This window comes from Amblyomma mixtum, chromosome 7, assembly GCF_055824585.1.
Source record: "Amblyomma mixtum isolate Tamu chromosome 7, ASM5582458v1, whole genome shotgun sequence".
Classification (NCBI taxonomy): Eukaryota; Metazoa; Arthropoda; class Arachnida; order Ixodida; family Ixodidae; genus Amblyomma; species Amblyomma mixtum.
Genome location: NC_143018.1, coordinates 79,846,581 through 79,872,050, shown reverse-complemented (window position 1 = coordinate 79,872,050; position 25,470 = coordinate 79,846,581). Strand labels below are relative to the sequence as shown.

Sequence of the window (25,470 nt, the reverse complement as noted above, 5' to 3'; positions counted from 1 at the left end):
CGGCCCTGCTCGGCTGTCAGGACCTAAAGACCCAAAAGGCCTTGGTTCACCGGACGCGGGCGGCGTTGCTTGCCAATGGGGCCCCGGAATAGGGGCTCCACCTAGTATTGTTAGGGGAAAGGGCCAATAGGGCCTACCCCAATCACCTCTCTGTAAATATTTATTGCACTATAAATGTTTTTCACCACCACCACCTATGTCGTTACGTCACGCATCACGTGGTCCTCCTTGGTCACGACGCCTCGCGCGACGGCGCGAGCTGGGCCCCCGTTTCTCATTTGCTGTGACGTCACGCACCACGTGGTATGACATGGAGGTCACGAAAGGTCAATGGTAACGACACCGCCGCGCTCGAGGAGCTGGGTTGGGCTATTTTAGTATGCTTCGCATAATAGAGAGCGAGACCTTTTAAAGCGAAAGCCTTTTATGGCTCACGACTCGCCAACGTGTCCATCCGTCCGTGCCTCCACGGTACCTGTCAATCATCAGTATGACAGTAAGAATGGTTAATGGTTACTTGGAAAGTCAGGTTTGGTTTATAGGGTTTATTGGGGTTTAACGTCCCAAAGCGACTCAGGCTATGAGGGACGCTGTAGTGAAGGGCTCCGGAAATTTCGACCACCTGGGGTTCTTTAACGTGCACTGACATCGCAAACTACACGGGCCGCTAGAATTTCGCCTCCATCGAAAATCGACCGAAGCGGCCGGAATCGAACCCACGTTTCGGGACAGCAGCCGAGCGTAATAACCACTGAATCACCGCGGCGGTGTTAAAAAGTCAGTAATGATAGTTAATGGTGTACTAGTAGATGTATGAACAGTAGTTAATGATATTTAGGTAATTAGTTAATGATTATTAGTCAATTAGCGATTGGTAATCAGTTAATGATACCCAGCAAACGCGCAAACCCACTCAGCGCGCACACTGCTCCCCTATGCTCAATCCTCAGGTTGTTTAACAACGGCGCATGCGCAATGAGGAAGAGAGCAGCGAGAGCGGCAGTTAAAGGCTTTCGTCTCTGCGCACTTTAGATGGTCAAAGTGCTCCCTTGATTTTTTTCTCCTTTCAGAACCTTCTTGCGATTAGATGGTGTTCTTTACTACAGACGCTATAGGGTCAATTCCTCTTTAAGTTACGCTCACAGCGAATGACATACGGAGTTACGGCTTCAGCGGAGGTATCTCCAAAAAGTCGGGATGGGAGTGACTCGCGTTTTCCTCCTCCTGACAGAACTGCCAAAACACCTCCTTCATCCAACAAACATACCACCCTGGAAGATTTTTTTTTTTGTGTGTGTAATGAAGCTGTTTCCATCCATCCATCCATCCCAACACGTAGACCAGACCACGCGCCGCAGTGGCTCAGCGGTTAAGATGCTCGGCTACTGAGCCGAATTTGCCGGGTTCAAACCCGGCCGCGGCGGACATGTTTCGGTGGAGACGAAACGCAGAGGCGCCTGTTTGCTGTGCGATGTTAGCGCACGTTAAAACTCCCCAGGTGGTGAGGAAATTGTTATGAAGCCCTCTACGGCACCTCTTTCTCTCTTTCCTCTTTCCATCCCACCTTCCCCCCTTTCCTGGAGGCGGGGTTTTGGTGTCCTCCTAGATGCGAGACTACTGCTGCCCAAATTCCTTTCCTAAAAAAAAACAAATTTTCATTTTAATCCGCCTCGTCTACCGCAAATCATATGCGGGAATCGTGGGCTTTGAGAGCACGAAACCGTGGGCCTCGTACAAGCCTTCACCCTAAGTCGGCTAGTCTGGCCCCTCCCACACCTTACCCTCTCGACAGGAGAACTATAGACAGGATAGACATCCTCATCCGCAAAACTTACAAGCCCCCTTACTCCTGCCCCCCGCCACCTCCAGTGCCTCGCTTCAGGCACTAGGCCTCTACAACACGGCGGCGGAACTCATAGAAGCCCACTTAGGTGGTAGTGATGGTGGAAACATTTATTGCCAAGCAATGCAGAGGGGGCAAACCCTGCCTCCCCTTACGTGGCACGAGGCAACCCTTAGGGGGTTGCCCTTAAAGGGCAAAGGACAGCCCGTGGAGGGCTATCCGCTTCAAGGCGTCGGTAATTATCCGGCGCTGGTCAGCAGCAGCGGAGCTGGCCAGGAGAGTCTCCCAGTGTGACTCCGCCGTGGTTGGGGATGGAGGGTGTGGGAAGGTAGGGCATGTGAGAAGGATGTGAATAAAGTCTCCCGGTTTCCCGCAGAGCTTACATGAGGTGGGGACAATATAAGCGCCTTTCGCAAACGACGACGGGCTGCCACGTTGGTATCCGCTACGAGTCCCTCTTTCCCCCAAAGTCTCCCTTCCCCTTCAGTTCACAATGCCTTGACATTCGCCCCCCTTCACCGTAACATCATTGCATCCTGTCTTACATACGGGTCGACGCCAGAAAAATTGGCTGTGGTTTAGCTCTGGTTAAACCTGGAGGATTGCGAAAGCAACATCTGCGCGTAGCCATATAATAATACACCACAAACCACGCAGATGGCGATGCGCAATCGCTACTGCGCCTCAGAGAGGGAGAGAGAGAGAGGGAGACTGTCGGCGAGGCGATGGAAAGCTCGCGGCGGCGGCCCCAGCGCGCCAGCTGTGCGCTGTGTGACGTCATCCGCTCCTCGCGCATGCGCAGATTGGCCTTTCCAGAGATCCGCGAAATGGCTCAGCGACTAGCGTAGTGTTGCTTTCGCAACAAAAGGGCGGAGACTCTACACAAGCGCTACTGCAATAACCAGGAGGTGGCCTAAGCGGATTCCGTCGAGTATGGCCACTGAAATGCCTTTGCGCTCGCGGTTACGGAACAATTCCGGCCGCCCCACTTTCTCCGCCTCCGTCGTGACTGCCTCCTCCTATATTACCGAGGAGGCAGCCGTCTCGTTAGCCATCACCTCCTCCAACCCATGCCCCAAATTACCACCGACTCCAAAGCCGCAATCAAAAAAAAAAAAAAAATTGGCAGAGGCTCAGCTTGGTTAAGCCCGGAAATTGCGAAAGCAAGTTCATCCGTTTCTTCAGCCCGCATCCGCCATGTCTACCGCCGCTCTGCGCCGACGGCATGTTGTTGCGACATGATGAATGTCCAACATCCATGTCCAACTACCAGCAGAACCAAGCGCAGCCTGGTGTTATTAAGCATGAAATGCTTTTAGCTCCCGTTGTCGGCAGTGTGGGGACGTCTCGCCGAGACCGAGAGCCAACATCCGGGCATTGAATTCCACACATCTGGGCACTGAAACGAGAACATCCGGGCACCGAACGAGATTTAACGAGACTCTCTAAGCCCTCCTACAGGACCGGCATAGAAGCGCCGGTAGCTTCGCGCCGAACGGGTGGTGGCGTTCCTCCCTTCCTGTACGGTGCGGTTCGGGTGTCCACCGCGATGACCGAGAATTACTGCGTGATTTCCTTTCCTCGAAAAGCGTCGCGTTCAAAGGGCAAGGCATCGCGCCAAACGGGTGGTGGCGTTCCTACCTTCCTGTACGGTGCGGCTCGGGTGTCCACCGAGATGACAGAGAATTAAACAGATTCACAACAGCGCTACGGAACGAGGACAGAAGGAACACGAAAAACACAGGACGGGCGCTGTCCTTTCGTGTTCCTTCTGTCCTCGTTCCGTAGCGCTGTTGTGAATCTGTTTATTAAGCATGAACCAACTAGCCCACACCAGAATCCCCGACATAGAATTACTGCGTGATTTCCTTTCCTCAAAAAGCGTCGCGTTCAAAGAACAAGGCATCGCGCCGATTGAGTAGTGGCGTTCCGTGGACTGCCTGGCAGCGCTACAACACGCTGTCGTGTTCCACTCCTAAAAGCAAAGCTTGAGCGTTATTAATTAGCTGTTAATTAGTATTTAGTCATTAATCGGTCATTAGTCACTAATTAGTAATTTTGTCATTTCTTCGTCATCAGTTATGTGTGACGTAATTCAGTGGTGACATCACCAGTGTCACATAGGAAAAGTGGTGCGGAAAACGCTTTCGCCTCTACGCAGTTTCGAACGCGCTGCATATACATTCTTGTCAGGCCTACGTCTCGTCATGTCCGCGTACGCTTCGTGTTATGCCCGTAAACATTTCATGCTTACTCTACTCTCGGTTGCGGGAGAGGCAGAGATTTTTTCCCCCAGCTGAGAGCGGATCGGCGGATCCCTGGTGCCAGGCTATACCCACGAACTCGTCTAGATCACTGCTGCCATTCGCAGACGCATCTCCGCGTTGGTATTAGCGATCGGTCACTGGTGCCGCGCCTAACAGCTCTGTGATTCAGGAATGCTCAGCGAAGCGCCGTCAGGTACGTACGCCATTGAAATCTTCCCGCTTAAAAAAAATTCAGGGGGGGGGGGGGGCAATTTGTTGACCTAAAGTGCGGTGAGGCGAAAGCCTTAAGCGCGGTGTTGCTGCTTGTGTCACTGATGTGTGGCTAAGATGTTGAGCTTCTCCTGGAACGCGACAGCGTCTTGCAGCGCTGCCAGGGAGTCCACAGATCGAACGCCATTGCCCGTTCGGCTCTACGCCTTTCTCGTCGGTAAATTGGTTTTTATGCGAAGCATATTACAATAGGTAACCCAAGCCCTTCGTGACGATTACACGCTGTGCACACCACGTGACACAATGACGTCACGACAGATGAGAGACAGGGCTCCAACTCGTGCCGTCGCTGCTGTTGCACGCCGTGCAGACCAGGTGGTATGGTGACGTCACACCACGTGACACAATGACGTCACGACAGATGAGAGATGGGGCTTCAACTTGTGCCGTCGCTGCGGTTGCACGCCGTGCAGACCGCGTGGTATGGTGACGTCACACCACGTGACACAATGACGTCACGACAGATGACAGACGGGGCTCCAACTTGTGCCGTCGCTATACTGCCTAGAATATACTGGCAGTATATTCTAGGCACTATACCGTCGCTGCGGTTGCACGCCGTGTGAATCACGTGGTATGGTGACGTCACACTCCCGCGCATTTCGAACGCGCGTTCACACTTGGTGTAGGTGAAACGCTCGCTCCACCGGGCAGGCGGACGCGGCTTCCATGGCAATCCAGGCGCTCACCCAACGTGCGTCTCGGGGTTATTTGGCGTTCCGCTGTAGCCATGCCGTTGTCTCCCCCCACGACGAAGGCTTCTAGTGGTTGTATTAAAATGACCAAGTATTCAACCAAGGAAAGCCATGTATTACCAAGCCTAGCCATCAATATGCTTCGCATCTGACTAGGCTTAACCTTAGCTAAGCCTCAGCCATTTTTGCTTTCGCAATCAGCCAGGCTTAACCAAGCTAAGCCTTCAGCCAATTTAGCAAGCCGCTCTTCTTTCTGTTCCGGCGTTTCTTCCGCACGGCGTTTTCTTCTCTTGTGATTATATCGCTGCGCACTACTCATAGATTCTTCAGGGCATTAAGAGCGTCTATGAAACATCCTTCGTTTAAACCTGACTCTGAACTTGTAGATGCACCCGCAGCTAGCCGGCGTGCTCGCCATTCTGCAGCATACGCATGTTGCTTCGCCAACCGTTGTTCCCTTTCTTCGTCTGTTTCTTCGGCATGGCGCCGTCGCTTGGCCGCGGCACACCGTTCAAGCCTCGCCTTGTACGCATCCTCCGACATAGCACACCACGGCGAGGAGCACAGCCGCAGCCCCGTTTTATCCCAGTCTAGCGAGCGCCCTCACTCGGCAGCTGCGCCAGAGCGAAGGATGAGCCTCCATCGATGAGACAAGTTGGGCCCCCAGCTCGCCTCTTGTCGTGACGTCACGCGGTCACGTGGTAGCGCGCCGCACCTGCGCCGGAGCGGATGAGCCTCCATCCATGGGACGAGTTGGGCCCCCAGCTCTCCTCTTGTCGTGACGTCACGCGGTCACGTGGTAGCGCGCCGTAGCTCCGCCGGAGCGAAGGATGAACCTCCATCGATGGCAGAAAAGTGCAAGCAGTATTGCTTTCGCAGTAAAATTTCTCTAGTGGCCGCAGATATCTCCCGTCATCCTCCATCTCCTACTATCTAAACCCCGCACCCACACCCCGAGCTGGGCGACCGCGCTGCGCAGCTAGGAGCCGAGCCTCGTCCAATGGGCGGACTGGGTCGCCCAGGCGCATATGAGCTCTCGGTCATACTGCGGGGTTGACATGCAGCGTTATGAACGGCTCCGCCCCTCCCACTCGGCTAATAAAGTTCATTGCCCCTCTGCTCGTACCACTCGTACCTCGAGACACGCTCGGGAAGCGGTGTCGATCGTGATAGCTCTGCAAATCTTAAAGGAGAAACGCCTTCCGAGGAGAGCGCATCAACTCGCTCAATCACTGCATGGTGTTGTCATGAGCACCTCAGTCAATTAATTAATTCTGCACGAAGCAGGGAACCCACAATCTCGCGCAAAAGTTCGCGAGCCCCTCCCGGCGACTTTTTCATGCTCGCACCCTCCTCCGTCGTTCGCACCTGCGTATACAAGCTGAGAGGCGGCTATTGGGTAGATTCTTTTAAGTCGCGCAGCTCCGGCGGATCAGGAAGCTCCGCCAGCGGCGGTGGAGCTGGTCCAAGCGGCGACCTTCCAGTGTGCAAAGAGTAACGAGAGGAGAGGAAAATGCACGAAGACGCTGAAATTCCTATTTTGACTACAGATAGCATCTATAAAGCGAAATTTTGCTGGACAATATTCTTGAAGCGGCCTGCGTTAACATCCCAGACATAGAGCAACTTTATAAGAGCCCCTTTCAGCGCCCTTTTAATTGTTCCTCCGCTCACTAGGCTGCGTGTTACGGGGCTGCGATCGGCATGGGAAACTGCTGTGTAGCGGCTATGCTCGGTAACGTTTCGTTTTACGTGACAGCATGTACAGCTCGTTCGGCCGAAAAGCCTTCGGTGACGTAGCTGTAGTTGTCGGCACCGCGCATCGGAAAAAAAATCTTATTATGCCAACCGTACGCCGCAGAATGGTCCGGATGGTGTCATACGATTCAACGTTAAGTGCAGCATAAACTTACTGTGTAAGTTAGAAGCTATAGCTCACGTCAGGGATTCGAATCGGCGACCTATAATCGGGGTAACCGGCGACCTATATCGGGGGCTCCCTGAAAAAAAAATTGTATCATGCGCGGTCCGGGTGTCCACCAAGACAAGTGGGACTGTTACTGCGTCATTTCCCTTCCTAAAAGACCAATTGTTCATTTGTACAACGGCGAGGCAAGGCGTCGCGCCGAACGGGCGATGGGATTCCGTGTACTCCATGGCAGCTCTGCAAGACGCTGTCGCGTTTTCACTCTTAAAAGCGAAGCCTAAGCGTTCTCCATTTTTTTTCATGTCGTTTACCTGTTTTTCACGGCTTACATAACCCGAAAACTGCGACAAATTACAGAGGACAAAAGACCGGCCAGCACACGGGCGTCCTTTGCGTTTCGTCTCCATCTAAACGCGGTTGCCCAGGCCGGGACTTGATGCCGGGCCCTCGCCTTCGGCAGCCGAACGCTGTAGCCGCCGAACCGCTGCGGCGGGCCCGGTTGGTTGCGACTGAGAGAAGGATGAAAATGAAAAGTGCACGGACCTGCCAACTGGCTTCTGCCGAGCCACCACCGCTGCCACGTGCAGATAAAAGAGAGTTCAAAGATAAGAAGACAGAATAAAAGAGAGAGTAAAGACGCGCGGCGCAACAACCGCGTCCGCCGGAACGGACGCTGGCTGAAAAAAAATCTCTGCCTCTCCCGTAACCGAGAGTAGAGTAAGCAAGAAATGTTTACGGGCCTAATGTCATCTCGGTGGACACCCGAACCGCACCGTACAGGAAGGGAGGAACGCCACCACCCGTTCAGCGCGATGCCTTGCCATCTGGTTTTTTGAGGAAAGGAAATGGCGCAGTAATTCTCTGCCATCTCGGTGGACACCCGAACCGCACCGTAAAGCAAGGGAGGAACGCCACCACCCGTTCGGCGCGATGCCTTGCCCTTTGAACGCAGCGCTTCTCCCCCGGGCCCCTGTGCACCTGCGCAGCTTTGCTTCGATGCGCGAAGCCCCTAAGAGATCACGTACGACAACGAAGTGTACGTGGCATTTATGTGCTTTTTGCAGGCGTTATTAGAAATCGGAAATTATAATTCCGTGCATTATCAAACCCACAGCGCGACTGATATCTTGATAAACATTGAGAAGGCACTGGCAGCAGTTATTTTTTGTGACTCGTTTGGAGACCAACCGTTGCTTGCATGCCGGTCGCGTAGGAGGGCTTAGAGAGTCTCGTTAAATCTCGTTAAGTCTCGTACGGTGCCCGGATGTTCTCGTTTCAGAGCCCGGATGACTGGAATTCAGTGCCCGGATGACTCGATTTCAGTGCCCGGATGACTCGATTTCAGTGCCCGGATGACTCCATTTCAGTGCCCGGATGACTCGATTTCAGTGCCCGGATGACTCGATTTCAGTGCCCGGATGACTCGATTTCAGTGCCCGGATGAGTGGATTTCAGTGCCCGGATGAGTGGATTTCAGTGCCCGGATGATGGCTCTCGGTCTCGGCGTGACGTCACCACACTGCCGACAACGGGGGCTAAAAGCATTTCATGCTTAAAAATATACACGGCCGCAGCCCGAAGGCTGCGAGCCGAATGCCACAGATATTTTTTCTGCGGCGGGCTTGTTGTTGTGACTGAGAGAAGGATGAAAAGGAAATTGCACGGGCCTGCCTACTGGCTCGAGCCAAGCCACCACCGCTGCCACGTGCAGATAGAGGAGAGTTAAAAGATCACAGAAAAGAGAAAAAGGAAAGAAAAGACGCGCGTCGCAGCAACAACTGCGTCCGCCGGAGCGGACGCTGCACAAAAAAAAAAGATAAGCGGCCGAAGCCGCGCTCGCCGAAGCGAGAACAGATACTCACTCTGCGGCGGGCCCGTTGTTGTTGTGACTGAGAAGGATGAAAAGGAAACTGCACGGGCCTGCTACTGGCTCGAGCCAAGCCACTACCGCTGCCACGTGCAGATAGAGGAGAGTTAAAAGATCAGAGGAAGGAGAGAGAGGAAAGGAAAGACGCTCGTCTCAGCAACAACTGCGTCCGCCGGAGCGGACGCTGCTCAAAAAACAGATAAGCGGCCGAAGCCGCGCTCGCCGAAGCGGGGGCCCCTGGCGACATTTGTATATATATGCTTCGGAACTTCCGAGAAGGTCTCTTTCCTTTCCCCCTAAATGGATCGTTTCAAGCACACGTGACACCTTTCAGCCAATGATATATGTCAAGATCCCTTAGTGGCAGTTTGGATTTGAAAATTCCGACGGCGCGCGGTAATTTGCTGCTGTGTGGTGTTGGCGCGCTGTCTGTTGCTGTTTCTGGTTGCAGACAAAATGGCCGGAAATGAGGGTGACCAGGGTAAGTGCACGTTTTATTGGCTTTATGCCGTGCTGACTTGCGCTCTGTTGCGAAGCTTCTTGTCTTCGTGCAGTCTTCCACGTATTTGCCGCGAACGCGCGTACGGCTGCATGACGCACTGCGCCTTTGTTTGCGTGTGCCGCCATTGTTTGCATATGACGCAGAGCTCGAATTAGTGTCTTTCTTACACATTGTAGTAACTCTTTATACCGACTTAGGCTATTTAATTCTCAGGGGCAGACAAAAATCTCGCAGATGCCCCAACCGTGCTTGCAAACGGAGTGCTTGAGTGCTCTTAGAAATGTGGAGCACTTGGTCGCACGCACGCGGATATAGCGGATTAAAAAAAAAAAAAACGTGATGGTCTGTTCAGGTGATTTCGCGCGTCTAGCTTGAAACCCTCGCGAAGGGCCTACGGCCTACTGCGTGAACGTCGGTCTATCGGCCAGTCAGCGGCCTGTGAACGAGCAAGCTGGCGAAAAAAATTGCGCGCACGCGCGCGCGCAGTTCGTTTTCCTCTTTCCCACCTGCTATCTTTTTCTGCCAGACCTCGTACGCTGCCTCCTGCACGTCGCTAGTAGTTAGCCTGAGCCTCATTTTTTTTACGGCGAAAGCCTTTAATGCCTCATACTGTCGTTAGCAGACGCGTCGGCAGCAGTGCAGACAGACGCGTCGGCAGAAGTGTGGACAGACGCGTCGGCAGGAGTGTCGACAGACGCGTCGCCAGAAGTGTCGACAGACGCGTCGGCAGGAGTGCCGACAGACGCGTCGGCGGAAGTGTGGACAGACGCGTCGCCAGAAGTGTCGACAGACGCGTCGGCAGGAGTGCCGACAGACGCGTCGGCAGAAGTGTGGACAGACGCGTCGGCAGGAGTGCCGACAGACGCGTCGCCAGAAGTGTCGACAGACGCGTCGGCAGCAGTGCCGACAGACGCGTCGGCAGAAGTGTGGACAGACGCGTCGGCAGGAGTGTCGACAGACGCGTCGGCAGGAGTGCCGACAGACGCGTCGCCAGAAGTGTCGACAGACGCGTCGGCAGGAGTGCCGACAGACGCGTCGGCAGAAGTGTGGACACGCGTCGGCAGGAGTGTCGACAGACGCGTCGGCAGAAGTGTGGACAGACGCGTCGGGAGATTCGTCCGCCTTTCGGCGTCACTGCTTCAAAAGGCTCAAGGTTCCAGCATGAATAAAGGCACATCTACTGAATGCATGGGCTTCATAAATAAAAAAGAAGTAAAGTCAGGAAAAGGAAAATAAAAATAACAAAATAAACAAAAATAAAAACAAAATAGAAATAAGATGTGAAAATAAAAACAATAAAACTAAGAAAACGAGCAAAAAAATAAAAACAAAATATGGAAAATAAAATTAAATAAAAACAAACTGGCCAGGAAACCCTTTCGCCTTGCAGCCCTTTAGAGAGCCAAAGTGTCCCCAGAATTTTTTTTATTACGCTTAAGATCATTTCTCGCTGCGGTGCACCACTAGCTCGGGTTGGTCACTTGAGATTGCTTAAGAACTCACGAAATCTAAAGATGTCAACAGGCTAAAAAGAAAAAAAAACGTGCGAAATAAAAGATATGCTGAACTTCAATTTATTTCCGTGCTGCATCTAATGAGTAGACCGTAGTCGTTCACTGCAACTCAGCTGACGGCGCAGAGACTGTGCGCGAGCAAGCGTTTATGTTTGCACTTTGAAGAATAGTTGGTGACCTGGAAAATTAACTTTTATTTCCTCTTTCAGATCGAGAATTTGCGAATTTCTTGTCGGAGTTTGGTCGGGGTCTTGAAGAAATGACGGAGGCACGGCGCCAACAGAGCGACTTATTATCAAGAATGCTCACCATCATCGAGGAAGGCATGCGACAACAACAAGAAAGCTCGTAGGTACCATACTGGCACAAAGAGAGTAGCCACGTCCATGTTGAATTGAATATACTTTTAGTGTGAATGTTAACGATCCATTTCAAGAGCGAACACGCGGCTCACAGCGCGTTGAAGTGTTGAAGTCGGTGGAGCTGTGCGCGGCCCCGCGATTTTCGTATCTGGTGATGATAAAGGGTGCGAACTCTGGCGACCACAGACAACGCATCTCTCATTTTAAGGCGGAAGCCTTTAATGCCTCATACTGTCGTGACAAGGAAAGTTAGCAAATGTGTCCGCGTTTCGGCGTCACTAAAAAAGGCAACTTTGTCGAGGCTCGGAATCGAACCAGGGGCTTTGGCATTTGAAGTGGAGACGCTACCACTCAGCCACGAACGCTCAGGGTTTCGAGCATGAATAAAGGCGCGTCAAGTGAATGCGTGGCTTTCATAAATATAATAAAAGAAATAAGAAATACAAATAAGAAAAGAAACAAAAATAGAAAATAAAATAAAAATAAGAAAAGAAACGGAATAAAAACCAAATAAGAATAAGAAAAGAAACAAAAATACAAGAAACAAGAACGTATGAAACAGAAAAACAATAAAAATAAACAAACAGTGCGCCAGGAAAGGCTTTTGCCTTGCAGCACTTTAGAGAGCCAAAGTGCCGCCTGAATTTTAACCTGGCCCTTACTCGTACCAGCCCATCGGCTGGCCCATTTCTGGGTAACATGATGGAACAGAAAGTGCTGTTACTGAGTGGACGCATTTGATGTCATCGAATTTTCATTCCATTTCAACGCCGGCGCAGTTCTGGCGAACATCCAGGAAGTGCAGTCTCTAGCTGTATAGGGCCAGCGCGATATGCTGACTGATGAATTATAAGTGAACGGAAGCATCTGTTGTGGCAACTGCCAATGTGTCTTGCAGTGAGAGCTCAGTTCGAAATGCACGAGAAAATGGGGGCAAAAGAAAGGTACTACACATGCAACACAGACGAGCGCAGTGGGCTCGCTGTCTCGTGCTCTTCGTCTTCATTTTTGCGCATTTCGAACTCAGCATTGGAAGTGATTTAACCGACTGGCCTGAGTAGTCTTGTTGAATTCCATGGAAGGCATCCCGCTTGTTTTCTATCCCAGGGCATGGACGTGTTGGCCTCCTGGAAATTACCGTATTAGTGCGAATTTAACCATCCCTTTTTGAACTGCTTTGAACCGCAGGAGGCTTAATTTCGCATTAATGCGGTAACTGCTGCATACACTAGCGTGCAGCCCTTTGTGCATCATAATATTTAGAGATTTAGAAAGAAAACTAGTCAAAGTTGGAACCTTAGAACGTATATGAGCAACAGTAATATTTGGGATTGGCAAACTTGCTTTCGTATTCGTTTCTGCTTACAGGCGCCAGCATCAGGAGACACCAAAACAACCACAGAAGAAGAAGCGAGGCAGTCAAGGAAACTGAGAACAGCTGGGCTTGTTCAATGCGACCTGAGGGGACATTAATATGTCCGCTCAGATTAATAAATGCGCTATATTGATTTTTTCGCTCTCTTATTTAGTTAATATCTCAATTGTTTATTGGCACCGTTTAATTCCTCAAGCGCAAAGTATCACATACCTCGGAGTAATTTATGGCCCTGCACTTTCCTGGCGGCCCCATATAGAGCAAATCAGTGTGAAAGGACTCTGAGCAGTCGGTATGCTGTGCAGGCTGAGCAGTGTTCGTTCCGGCATGAGAAGGCATTTGCTTCTTATTATTTATAGGATGTATGTCCATCAAGTCTTAGAGTTCGGATGTGTCTTATTCTGTGGTGCGTCTGCGTATAAACTTCGCTCCCTGATTCTCTTGGAGTGGGAGGCGTTGCAGCTTTGTCTGGGCCTTCCAAATTTGAGCCAATTTCGTTTTGTACATGGAAGCGCGTATTCGATCAATGCTTTCAAGATTTCAGCTTTAAACAGTCCAAACGTGTGCGATACATCGCTTCATGCTTCAAATTTTATCTTCCTTTATCAGCCAAGGCCCTTTTTCACCGAAAGCTAATCTTCTTTCCATACTCGACAGATTTGTTTTAAGCAATCCATCCTTGACCTTTAAAAGTCCGCATTTCGGACATCCCTCCGGTCTGTGCCAATTCTTTATCTAGGTATTCAGGTTTTCTTTGATGATTTCTTTCCAAAACATGCAAAATTATTGCCTTTCCATTTGCTCAATGATTTAATACAGGATTACTTGATGCGCTTTGACTCTCATGTGCTCATTGCAACAGACGCCTCACAGTGTGAAGGAAAGGCCACTGTTGGTATTTTCTCCCTCTCCCTTGACTGGTCATTCTCAGTCTGCCTTCCCGATTACACTCCAATTTATTTGGCCGAATTTCTAGCAGTAGTCTTGGTGTTGCGCAAGTTATACAGCTCCTTGTCTTCTGTCATAATTATGAGGATTCATTATCTCTGTGTTCATCTCTCACCGCGTCTGCAGGATCTCAGGCACTCGGCTTACTCAAATGATTGATTCCACCCCACGTGTGTTTGTTACGGTTGGTTTGGGTGCCTGGGCACCAAGGAATCCATTTCATTTGAATGAGGGAGCTATATCATACCCTGGCGAAGACATTTCTTCAAGGCCCAGTCGTATCTCTCCTTCCGCCCAGTTCATATATTACTGCGGCCAGGTTTCGCAGGTATCTGCTCTTGAAAGAATTTGGAGCATCAACACTTACCTCCTCTCCAGAGTTCCGGCATCTCCTCTACCCGTGGTGCAGTAAAGATGGCGATCACGCAAGCTTGAGGTTTCTTTCATGCGTCTACGTTGTTGCTTGCCTCAATTAAACCTCTACATTCATAGATCTGGTGTGGAAGTCCTCCCAATGTGCCCGCTCTGCGCTGGACCCAAAACGTTAGATCACTTGTTGACCTGCCCCCGCCTCTCCTTTTTACGGAGGCGCCTGCCAGAGCATCCGTTACGACAGCTCGGTCTGAGTCTGTCTGCTGGGGTTGTTTAGTCTTTTGGTGCTTCCTCCCTTGGGCACAGTAACTGGAATATGCTCTCCGCCCTTCAATCTTTCCTTTCAGAGACGAAACCGCTGCCGTCCTAAGCTCTTTCTCATGTACAAAATTTATCTGCTACCAAAGCTTCCTAAACATGGCGAGTTTAGCCCTGTTCCCTCTTTCGGTCACCGATCTCACAGTGTCCATTATTTTATTTCAATTAACAAATCTGAATACCTTTTTATTTATTTACTTATTGTTATTACTACTATTATTATTATTTTTCTTGTTTTTTATTATTACCTATAAAATTCTGAATTTTATTCAATTTTTTAACATTTTCAGTCTGTCACCACCTGTGTCATGGCCAATCCCCCACAGTGGGTGTGCGCCATTATTTTTGGAACAACAACAACAACAAACAACAAATGCTCATTCACGGGTTACTTGCCTGTGCACGAGGAAAAATGGTGAGTAGATGCCATCTAAAACTCTGAATTCGTATTTATCCTGCACTGTTTGTAGAGAATCATTCGGCTTATTAATGGCCAACTTAACGTTTCTAGCTTTTTTTCTCTGCACTTTAAATACATAAATTATCAAATGATCATGTTATTTAGGATGCAGCTCTCTTATCTGACTTTGCATGTGCAATTCCAGTTTGCATGTGCAATTGCAGTTTCCAGTGCAATTCCAATTCCAGTGGTGTCCCTTTCTTGTTAGTGTCCTTGTTGCGCCGCTGTTCATTTCACCATGCACTAACTTGAGCCTGAGGCCATTCTTCTCAATTCCAGTTTGTGTTTGCATTTGGATGAGACGTTGAGCAGTTTTTTTTAGTGCCCAGCCTCCAGTATGACCCCTTTCTGCTTGTCTTTCAATTCACTGACATTGCACAGAGGCCTGTGTACTGTGCGATGTCAGTTGCACGTTAAAGAACCCCCGGTGGTCTAAATTTCCAGAGCACTTCACTATGGCGTCTCTCATAGCCTGAGTCTCATTGAGATGTTAAACCTCATCAACCAACCAACCAATTCATTATTGCATGCTTGGTTTTGTTTAGGTCACTGAATTCAGTAAAACTGTTTCCCTGCGTCCGGCTGCATCAGCTTTTCAAATGGGTCTTATGATGTCGAAGCAAACAGAGTTGAAGAAGTTACCAGTGCCTCCATTGAAAGAAATCCTTCAAAGATACGTGGAGTCAGTCAAGCCACTTATTACACCTGGCCAACTTGAGAAAACACTGAAGGTAAGCAGAACTTCTTGCCTAGCATTTGCTGATGTTCTTTGCGCGAACAACATTTCAAATTTTGACGCGCTTGAAACGAGTTGATTGACTACAGCTACTTGCTCTTGCTTTCAGTGAGATCTAGATGTTTTCTTGGAGAAATCTTAAACTTTTACTAGAAGGAAGCTGCGTAACATGCCAAAATGTGAATCGAGGTGTATTATGTATTCTTGTTAACTTATGAAAACAATATTTTGCATGCTGTTTGAATTGATAATCAAGTCGGGGCATTTTTAAATGCCGTTATAAAAGGGCTGATGAGGCAGTTAGACTGTGTGGAATTTTTTTACCATATTTATAACTGTAGAGGAAGGTCCTTTTGATTTCACCTTGTATGAAAGGGATGCATCTAACATGGCCAGTATCCTACTGCTAGTTTTTAGCTGCTGCTTTGAGTAGTAGAAATGGTGTCAAATGCTGTGTCAACAACTGTGCTTTATGCGAGCCTTATCTGTGGGCACAGAATTAAGTACAGTACATTTGATCATACTGAATGATGGTGTTGAGAGACTGAACTTTGGGCATATATCCCCCCACTTGCTTCTTGCATTTGTAATTTGCCCATTTTTTTGCTTGATTTGAGCATCTTATCATTGGTGGTTGTGTGCGAATTCGCTGTTGGTTCCGAAAATCTGGTTGTTCAGCACAATAGTGTTTCACATTTATTTACATTTGCAGTCAAAAGCAGGCATGTTACCTCTCGTCAATGGTTGAAAATGCTCGCCATTAAGGTGTATTTTTATACAATAAGTGTTATTATGCCTGTGATAATGCTGTATTTTGATTTGGTCTATGAGTGGTACTTTACGCTGACAGCAGAAGGCATGGCAAATGAGGTAATGACATAGAGAGCCTCATAGCTGTTGCCAGAGGTTGCTAGTTTTTGTTGTAATTTGTACTATCATGACTAGTTACACTGTATCAACCGTGGGCTGTCAGTGCGTTGGCTTAAGCCTGCACAAAAGAGTGCTCATTTCAATTGATGTTGCTTGGAATGCCAATGGCAGTTGCATTTTTTGCATTTTTTGTCTAGTGCGGAACCTTCAAGTTCTTTGAAGTGGCTTTTTCGATACCTCTACATACTAATCTGAAGTATTTTTCTAATACTACGCATGAACTGCCTAAAATTGCCTAGAAATCTTGTTTTCTGTGTTTATGTGTTGCATAAGAGGAGGTGGGTAGAACCTGACTTGTGCACAAGTAACCCTATGTTAAGTTTCAGAATATATACTTTAATTGTTGAAAAGCCAGGAAGCTGTGAGCATGGAAGACTCACTGCAAGCATACAAATAGTGCTCATCAAAATCGGTGTACCAGCCACTGACCATGTGCATTTACTTTGCTAATTATTGTGACAATGGAGCTGTACAAACAAATGTCTTTCCAAGCATGTTATTGGATATTTTAACCAGCCTACATATACCCTAATTTGCTGCCAGTATGGTCAGCTGTGGAACCAAACTGTTTCAGAGCTTTTTTCCATTTTTTTAAGCCGTTCATGTACTGTGGGGGCATTCTGCGCAGGAGTTTTTTATAAGTAACTGCATGTAAATTATCACTTTGTATCCTCTTAAACCTGGTGCTATGAAAGAAGCAGCTTGAGATGTGCCTGAATTTCGTTTTCCTGTACTGCATTTCCTGATATGGCCACGCACGTGACGGCAAAGCTTTGGAATCTCTCATTTGTATAATCTGGGACTTTTTCGCTGAAAATTTGAGTGCCGTTTCAGATTCTTTGTCATATACCCACAAGCACACATTTCGTTTCTGTTATTAGCACCACTTTGGATAGTGTTATAATGCCAACTTTGTCCGGTCATAAACATGCTTTCACATAAATATCATAATGATTAATACTTAAAAATGAAATTTTAGGTTTTTAAATGCCCAACTTCTGGACAATCCAATTATGAGGCACTTGATGCTAAAGGCATGTTTGGCTGTTTTTGTCATGTTTGCTGTCCCATTCACATGTATAGAAGTGGCAGAAGGTACCATGCTTCATTATGTCATTGTTTTCTTATTGGTCTTTCGGCCTTTTCCAGGTTGTTCAGGAATTCGGAAAGCCGAATGGAATAGGAGAGAAGTTGTATAAGGTACTGGAATCTAAAGTAACATCAACATAAAAATGGGTCAGTGTGTGCTTTGTTATTTTATGTGGAATGTTTTTGCTCCTGTAAGAATTATCAATTGAAACTTTATGAGCCAAGAGTTAAAGGTGAGCATTACATTAGGGAACTAGGATGATGTCACCTTAAGTTGTGCACAGCACAGGTTTTGCATTCCTCCTGGGCTGCTGCCCAATTCTGGGGCTGCATCAGCTCTGATGTTGAGGTGATACAAGGTCCTTATCTGCAGTGAACTATTCTTTGCTTTGCTGTCTGGCCTAACACATTTCTGTAAATTGCATTTTCTGCTCAATAGCACCAATAAAAGACACTTATTAGGATATTCTAAAGTAGTAAGCGTAGACATGCTATGTTGAAATAGACTTGTGGGCTTTGTTCATGCTTGTTTAAAATTCAAGTGCATTGTGGTTGTTGTAAACGTGCAATGCTTTTTATGTTTAGGTTGCAGATTGGTGGTTGCAAGGAGCCTACCTTTCATATAGGGTGCCAGTAGTTGTGTACTCATCCCCTGCTATGGCCCTGCCTAAGCAAACATTCATGCAGGAGGAAGACCAACTAAGGTAACTTTTTCTAATGCTGTTTTGATGTGAAAAACATCAAAGGCATGCCTCACAGAGTTCAGTTTACTCTTAATTCACAAGCATGCAGCTCTGCTCATAGGTGATGCTCTAGATTTCAAAGAATTGATAGAAATGTGAGTTTTCGGTCTCATTTTCTACCAGGGTGGAAATTTGGGCAAGTCGGTATTGATCCATAACATAAGAGTAACACGTAACATACCATAAGAGTCCGTCGTCCTGGTTTTGCGCTACTCTTATGTTAGGGCTCATTTTCTAATCTGTCAAAAAACTTATTCTGCAATAGTTGAGCTAATAGCCAAATCCTAACGCAATTCTTATTTCATTCATATTGGTTGTCCTGTTTTAAATTGCCCTCGGAGAGTATAGGCTAGGAATGGGCTTATTAAGAAAAAATCGTGCAGACATAACAAGCAGCTTTTTTCCAAAATCAGATCTGTGAAGAGGTCGAACCTCTGTAATGTCCATCGTGTACGTCGGCGCTGGAAGAGCATGCTATATTGATTTCTGACTGTGGTGTATAGTGATTCTTCAGTGGTGTGCTGCAGCCACTGTGGATCTTTATTACATAGTGGTTTATTCACACGTGAGTTGAATAGTGTTTTCCTAGGCTGGTTAATATTGTACCTTTAAAGTCATGCTTACAGTGCAAATAAGTCAAGGACAACACTAAGACGTGTTCATCAGTTTATTGTCATCCATGTTTTTGTGCTACAGACATCACTACAAGTATTCACACATGGCTTGCTGTTTTTTTCAGCTTAATACACTTGCATTCATGCCTATCAGCTATTGTGAATTTGAGGGTTGGACGTGCGAAATTGACACATTGGTAAGGCCCCTAATTTTCTGTGCTGAAAAATTACAAATTACAAATTCCAAAACCAAAATAAACAATGCTCGAAATTTAGCAAAATTCTGCAAAATTTTGCTGTAAGCATAGGATGCACGAAAGAAAATGAGGTTTATTATTTTAGCAAATGCCGCACATGCTGCAGAGATCTATCTTCTAAAATTGAAGGTGGGTACTGTAACTCAGCATGAAATAATGTTTCGTGTTATGTTCCCTCGAAGAATGGCGTTCTTTTGATGCAAGACCTTCGTAACGACTGCAATGAAAGAGAGAGTTGAGGTCACTCCTTTCGTTCCAACCAAGATTGAAAATCGAAATATTCAACTTGTTTGTCTTGCTTAGAAAGAAACGGTGTTAGGTTCCTGTCACTGGATTTCAGTTCTTAAGCAGTATTCAGGTACACTTGCCACTCAGAAGGTAGGACTTCAGTTCTTGACTAAGAACGTCCTTCCTCACTCCCGAGAAGAAGGCTGAGGTTTCTTTATTCTGGTTGGGAGCCTCGATATCCTTGCCCACCCAAGGATGGCAACTGAGGTTACCGCACCCTCTTGAGAGCTTTTATTAGTACCCATTTCTTAAATTGCTTTCATTTTTCATCACTATGCAGTATTAACATTTTAGGCATTACACCACCGATGATTTTTCGCAGTTCTATAAAACTCTGCAGGAAACTTTTCTTATACCTTGTGCTTGGCGCATGATGGCCTCAGTTGCCTATGTGCCATAAAATCCAACACAACACAGCACATTTTTTGCTCGTAGAAACTTGACGTGTAGCAGATCTTCCTCTGGCTATGGTAGGTCTGAATGGTTTTGGATTTTGTTATAATCGTAATATTCCTTTTAAAATTTTCCTGAAGACTTTGACTCTCCTTCATGTTGTATTCATGCAAATATGGGAAATCAATCGTTTTCTCATCACGCTCCTACTGACGTCCATAACAACAATTGTATAAAAAATGAAAACCTGGCTGCACAAAATTCTGCAAGATATGCTTAAATACACATTTTTTTTTGCAGAATCGTGGGAAACTAGGGGCCTTACACGTGGGCTATGAGGGCTGCCACAGTGCAGGGCTCCAGATAATTGAGATCACCTGGGGTTCTTTAACGTGTGCTGGCATTGCACAGCACAGGGATGTTTTTGTATTTCCTCCATCGAAATACATATGGGCACCACACAGCTGTAGTCAGACCCATGAACTTGGGATCAGCAGCCAAACCTCAAATGCACTGAGCCACTGCGGCAGGTACCCAATGGGCAATGAAACTTCCTTGGACGTCCTGTGGACGTTTAGGACATCCATGGGACGTCCGTGGGATGTCCAAGAGAATGCTACTGCCCATTGGGTATGCCCATCAGTAGACTAAGGACATGGCAGTAAATAGCAGAAAATTGAAATTCACAAATTTTGGTGCACTACCTACTCCTGAACCAAGAGGCACATCATCATAGAGAGCTATGCATTAATTGTGACTACCTGGGTTTTAAACAATCGCACAAGAATGTTGTTGTTTTAAAACCTGGTTCTGCCGCAGAAGAGCAGGCGGATAAAACTGATTTTTCTTTTTCTTTGTCTGACTAGGCAACAATTTGGGCCAGAAATGATGGGCAAAGATCCTCTAGATATGTCACAGTACAAGAAAATTTTCAGCGCATGCCGTGTTCCTGGTTACAAGCAAGACAGCTTGGCGACCTACTTTCGAATTAACAGTCCACACAAGCATGTGCTTGTAATTAACAACAATGAGGTATGGCAGCAAATCTTGCTGAAGCATTCCAGAATGATAAAATATAAATGATGCTGAAAAAAGCTGAAAGCTTCCAACATTTACATCATGTGTCAAGCATTGATCCAGCTGTGCTGGAAGTATTCTTAGCTTCCAATGTTTGGTTTGGTTTTTTTTAATGTCGCTAACAGACCCGAGCTATGAGGGACGACGTAGTAGAGGGCTCCGGATAATTTCGACCACCTGGGGTTCTTTACCGTGCACTGATATCGTACAGTACACGGGCCTCTAGCATTTCATTTCCATCGAAATGCGAAAGCTGTGGCTGTGATTAAGCCTGTGTCGTAGCCCATGTCGGGTCAGCAGCCAAGCAACATAACCACTGAGCCACTGCAGTGGCTGCTCTTAAGTGTATCATATGCTCTTACATCAAGAACACCCAGCAAACCACAAACCTCCCATAGATGTCCAGATTAAGTCTGAACGTCTATGTACCAAACCAAAATCTCTCAGACGTCTTATCTACCAACCTTTTTTCGTGGAAAAGCTGCAGACGTACCCACGACATCATATCTGCCTTAACCTAGACTTCTCGTAGATATTACTTGTCACGTCCTGGGTATGTAAGCGAGATATATAATTTAAGAATTCCATATTTTTCAATCGTTCGATATTTCGTGTTGCCTTACTGCATTTAAAGTTTGAAATCGCTGTTCACTACAAATTGGAGGCATGAACAGCGCTGCCTGTGTTTTTGTGTTTTTTCGTGCTCGCTTCACGGCAACATTATCCTGCCTAGAAAGAAGAAAAATACGGGAAGTAGTAAAGACAAATCTGAATGCACACGCATCAGGTTTGTGACTCAACTGTACGCAGTTGTTTTGAAATGCCAGTCACTTTGGTCAGGATTCGCATTGTTATTTCATTACTATTCTTACATTCAATTTATACCTTGTGCTACAGCCTGCAAGCTATCTCAACCACACTGAAAAAGTGAGGACACACTAAAAAACTTGTTTGTTATTTAGCAGCCAGGACTATATAATAACCATTTTTTCTGATTAAGCATGTTTTATTCAACTTATCCAACTATTTAAAATACAAGAATTGGTTCAGTTCAATTTTTGGGAGTTTTTTTTTTCAAAAATGTCTTAAATCTGCTAATCGCGCTAGCAATGATAACTATTGGAATGTTGAGCTGAGGAAAGCTTAGGCATTTGTGTTGCTGAATGTGTGACCTCATATTTCTTGAAAATAAACTTCTTGAGTCCCGCTTTTTATCATCATGTCAACACTGTAATCATGTCCACTGCCGGCCAAAAATTTCTCCGTTAACCCTGTGCCAGCGGCGGCCCCCTTATCCCAGCAAACTTCCGAACCTCATCTGCCCACCTGCCCTGATCCTCTCTGCTGTGCTTGCATTCTCTCTGAATCCAGCCCGTTACCCTAATGATAATTGGTCATCTTGCCTTCATGCTACATGCGCTGCCCATATGCCTGTTCTATGCTGCGGACAGGCGGCGGCGGGGAAAGTGCGGTGAATTGTCTAAGCCGCCATCGCGTTGTAGTTCGTATCGTATTTTATTAATAATAGCGCAAACTGCGCATGGCGATTGCAGCTGTGAAAAAAGTAATATGCTACAATTTAAAAATAATTAACTTATTTTTCATGCCACACCAAGCCTGCTACTAAGTACAAAAAAGAGACGACACAAAATATGTGACAGTTTCGCACATCCGCACGAGGCTAGGTTCAGCCATGGTGGCAGTGGTAGAGCGCAGCGCGTGTGCGATTTCAATCGTGTTCCGTGGGAACATTGTGTTTGAAGAACCTCGACACAGAATTAATTATTCCCTTATTATTGCTGGCAAGATTGTTCAACCGTTCTTTCCTTGATGGAGCTGAAGGAAGACAGTTTGCTTGCTTTTACTACTCGGCGAAGTGGACCCGTCAGTACGAATTAGGACTACAAGTCGTTTTCACCGGCTGGGATCGTGACCTTTCTTGGTGCGTACTCAGTCTCAGTTTACTCATTGAAGTGTATTTTATGCTATTTTTGCGTTCGTAATGAAGAAATTCTAACGCATTTATCGGCACGTTATATTTTTACGCTCACTCGTTTGGCTGTTTTGCCAAACTCGCGGTGTATTGAAACAAAGGCTGGTGATGTATGCAACTGGCCTCTACTACCGAAATGTGGGCATGCGTTCGGATGGTGTGCCGAAGTGCGTGTGCAAGCATACTCCGCTCAGCACGACTGCCTTTTAGTGCTGCAAGGGCAACCTTTCACGCTTCATAGACTTGCGTCGGTAAAAGTGGCGTAAATTACTGGGTTTGTTTGTTGTGGTTGCTGTGCCATTCTCTTGTCACCTGTAAAAGTGAACAATTATGCTTTCTTTTGCAGCAACCCTGGCCTATTGGGCTCGGCTGAAGAGTATTGATTCCACCGCAGCTGTTAACCTGACGATTATGCCCAACGAGAAGATTCAGTGAAAGCACCGAGCGCAATAAAATACTGACGCACTAGGAAGTCATCTGCAGTGTTTTGGGCTCCCATGATGGCCATGTACTCGCTTACTCAACTGTATTTGAGCTAGCTGGAGTGCTTGGACGTCCCGACGACTCCATAGGGAAGTCTGTGGCTGGGCTGCAGTAGGTCTCCATTCCATCTGGAATTGTAACAGGTGTCAGCTGCATCTCGTATTGCAGCTGGTTCCAGTCTGGAAATGTGTCTCTTAAAACAGTAGGACTGGAACCAGTTAGAAATTTTCACCTGGATATTGATCTATGCATAGTCATATTCTCTCTATATAGACGTCTAGGCTACGTAGACTGGGCGTACTTACATGTTCACAAATATCTGATAAATGTAGAGCGTGATGTCTGCAGTACGTACCTACAATGTGAACTGGACCCCAATTTTCATGTTGTAGGTACGTAGATTTTTCGTAAACGGTACTAATATGGATGTCTAATGGAGGTGTCTAATGTCCAGCGTAAATATCTTGCTGATGTCTACGGTACGTTTTATGGTTTACTGGGCACTGACAGTTATTTTTTCATCCATAAAGCAAAGTATGACTTCAGCCTTGGATGTGAAACTTCACCTTGGATGCTGAATGATGAGCCTGACAACTTGAACCACTCTACACAGGGGCCTGTCCATGGGGTCTTACAGCTGTGGAGCGTCGTGGTGCTTTGTTTTTCACCAGTGCTGGTATCGTGTGTGACATACTTTCGTATTCACTGCCACACATTTCGCCTTCTAGGTCACCTTCATCATTGCAGTTTTTCCCAGAAGCCGTGCGCGCATACATATGGCTTAGCAAGTGATGTCAGAGCAGCGTGGAGCCGCCGCTGACTCCTCCGCTACGCGGGTGACTCAGAGGTGCCGTCGCCGCTGCGCCAGCAGTGCATTCTCCAGGAGGAGTGACGTCACATGACGCACCGCTGCGACGCTGGGGCCGCCGCCGACTCCTCCGCTACTCGGGTGACTCAGAGGTGCCGCCGCCGATGTGATTGCCGCGCCGTTGCTTCCGCAATTCTACTCGGGATGGCCATTGGACAAACCACAGCCATTTTTTTTTTGCGAGACACTTCGCTTTAGGTATTATTCTAGCTCCGTTCACCTATCGCCACGCTATGGGGCCTGTAAAGCTCTAGGCGCGTGCACCGAGATAACGGCCCGAGTGTCGCAACGCGCCGTCAGATAACGCAGTGTTTCAACGCAGGGGCATGCCACGCGACTTGAGGAGATAAAAAGCCAGCACGCAAGAAGAAAGGTGCTTTTTCCTTGGGTGGCCTGCTCGATTCTTGGCGGACGGTCGCTGACCGGGCCGACGCTGCTGTCGACATACGATGTGAATCAATCGTCGAACAGATAAACCATGGTGATCTGGACCTTTCATTACGCAGGTTGTCCTGCCTTGTGCTACACTGCTGTGTTTGTAAGCTTTACTTTCTTTTAATCCAAAAATAAATCGATTTATCTGGGTGTTTTGAAACAGAATTTTTTTTTTTGCCGGCAGAAAGAACGCTAACAAATCCTGTCGAAAGGAAGGTGATGACTTTAAAGCATTTTAGATTATCTTAAAAATTTTGCGATGAATATCTCTGCAAGAATCACAGTATTTAGACATTTTGAATGTTAAGTATTTCGCGATAAGTTGCATAATTTTGCTACAAGTTGCTTTAACGACTTTCTTGTTACGTCATGCTAAAATAGAGTTTAAACCCGAACAATACGCTACGCAAGGGTGGGAAACGAGCGATTACCTGAAATAAAATCGTATAATTATAGACAATGCTTTATGCATGTATTTTTTTTTCGCTCTGTAATTCAAGAGCATAAAGCCGGTATACTGGTGGGTTGTTAGAATCTAATCTCATGGTCCGTAGCTTCAAGCTGCATTGAAAAACTGCGTCTGTCTCTGAAGGAATCTCGCTTTCTGGGTGATAAAGCTTCAAGTTATAGTACGCCAGAGGATTAAACGCACGAAGAATAAACCTGAGACTTAATCCGCATGTCAGGCCACATCTAAGTAGCGTTAAGCAAGCTGTCTTTTCCGTGGGAACATCGTTACTGTGAAGGCTGTAAGGGGTATAATTAAGTACTATGGTACAGTATGCCCACGAGGTGCTGTAAAAGAGTGCTGAATGCTTCCTGACTAAGCCTAAAACTGGTTTAC

The 25,470-nt window shown here is 47.2% G+C and overlaps 1 protein-coding gene across 7 annotated transcripts; it reads left to right on the top strand.

The window, feature by feature from the left end:
- The first annotated feature begins 3,874 nt into the window (after nucleotides 1–3,874).
- On the top strand, nucleotides 3,875–24,785 carry LOC149336605 (carnitine O-acetyltransferase-like). 7 transcript variants are annotated; one of them, XR_016284298.1, is made up of 7 exons: nucleotides 8,118–9,350; nucleotides 11,095–11,233; nucleotides 12,616–14,675; nucleotides 15,266–15,451; nucleotides 18,061–18,179; nucleotides 24,052–24,389; nucleotides 24,514–24,785. XR_016284298.1 is itself a non-coding variant. In XM_089553012.1 (6 exons), the coding sequence occupies exons 3-6, from the start codon at nucleotides 14,634–14,636 to the stop codon at nucleotides 24,113–24,115; spliced, it is 411 nt and encodes a 136-aa protein (XP_089409138.1). In that variant the 5' UTR covers nucleotides 8,118–9,350; nucleotides 11,095–11,233; nucleotides 12,616–14,633; the 3' UTR covers nucleotides 24,116–24,785. The 7 variants fall into 7 exon arrangements, 3 of the variants coding, with proteins under 3 accessions (XP_089409140.1, XP_089409138.1, XP_089409139.1); XR_016284301.1 differs by lacking the exons at nucleotides 24,052–24,389; nucleotides 24,514–24,785 and adding exons at nucleotides 18,958–22,789; nucleotides 23,187–23,257 and having other exon boundaries at nucleotides 8,112–9,350; nucleotides 12,616–15,451; nucleotides 16,524–18,179; XR_016284299.1 differs by lacking the exons at nucleotides 24,052–24,389; nucleotides 24,514–24,785 and adding exons at nucleotides 17,536–17,622; nucleotides 23,187–23,257 and having other exon boundaries at nucleotides 8,113–9,350; nucleotides 12,616–15,451; nucleotides 18,061–22,789.
- The last annotated feature ends 685 nt before the right edge of the window (nucleotides 24,786–25,470 follow it).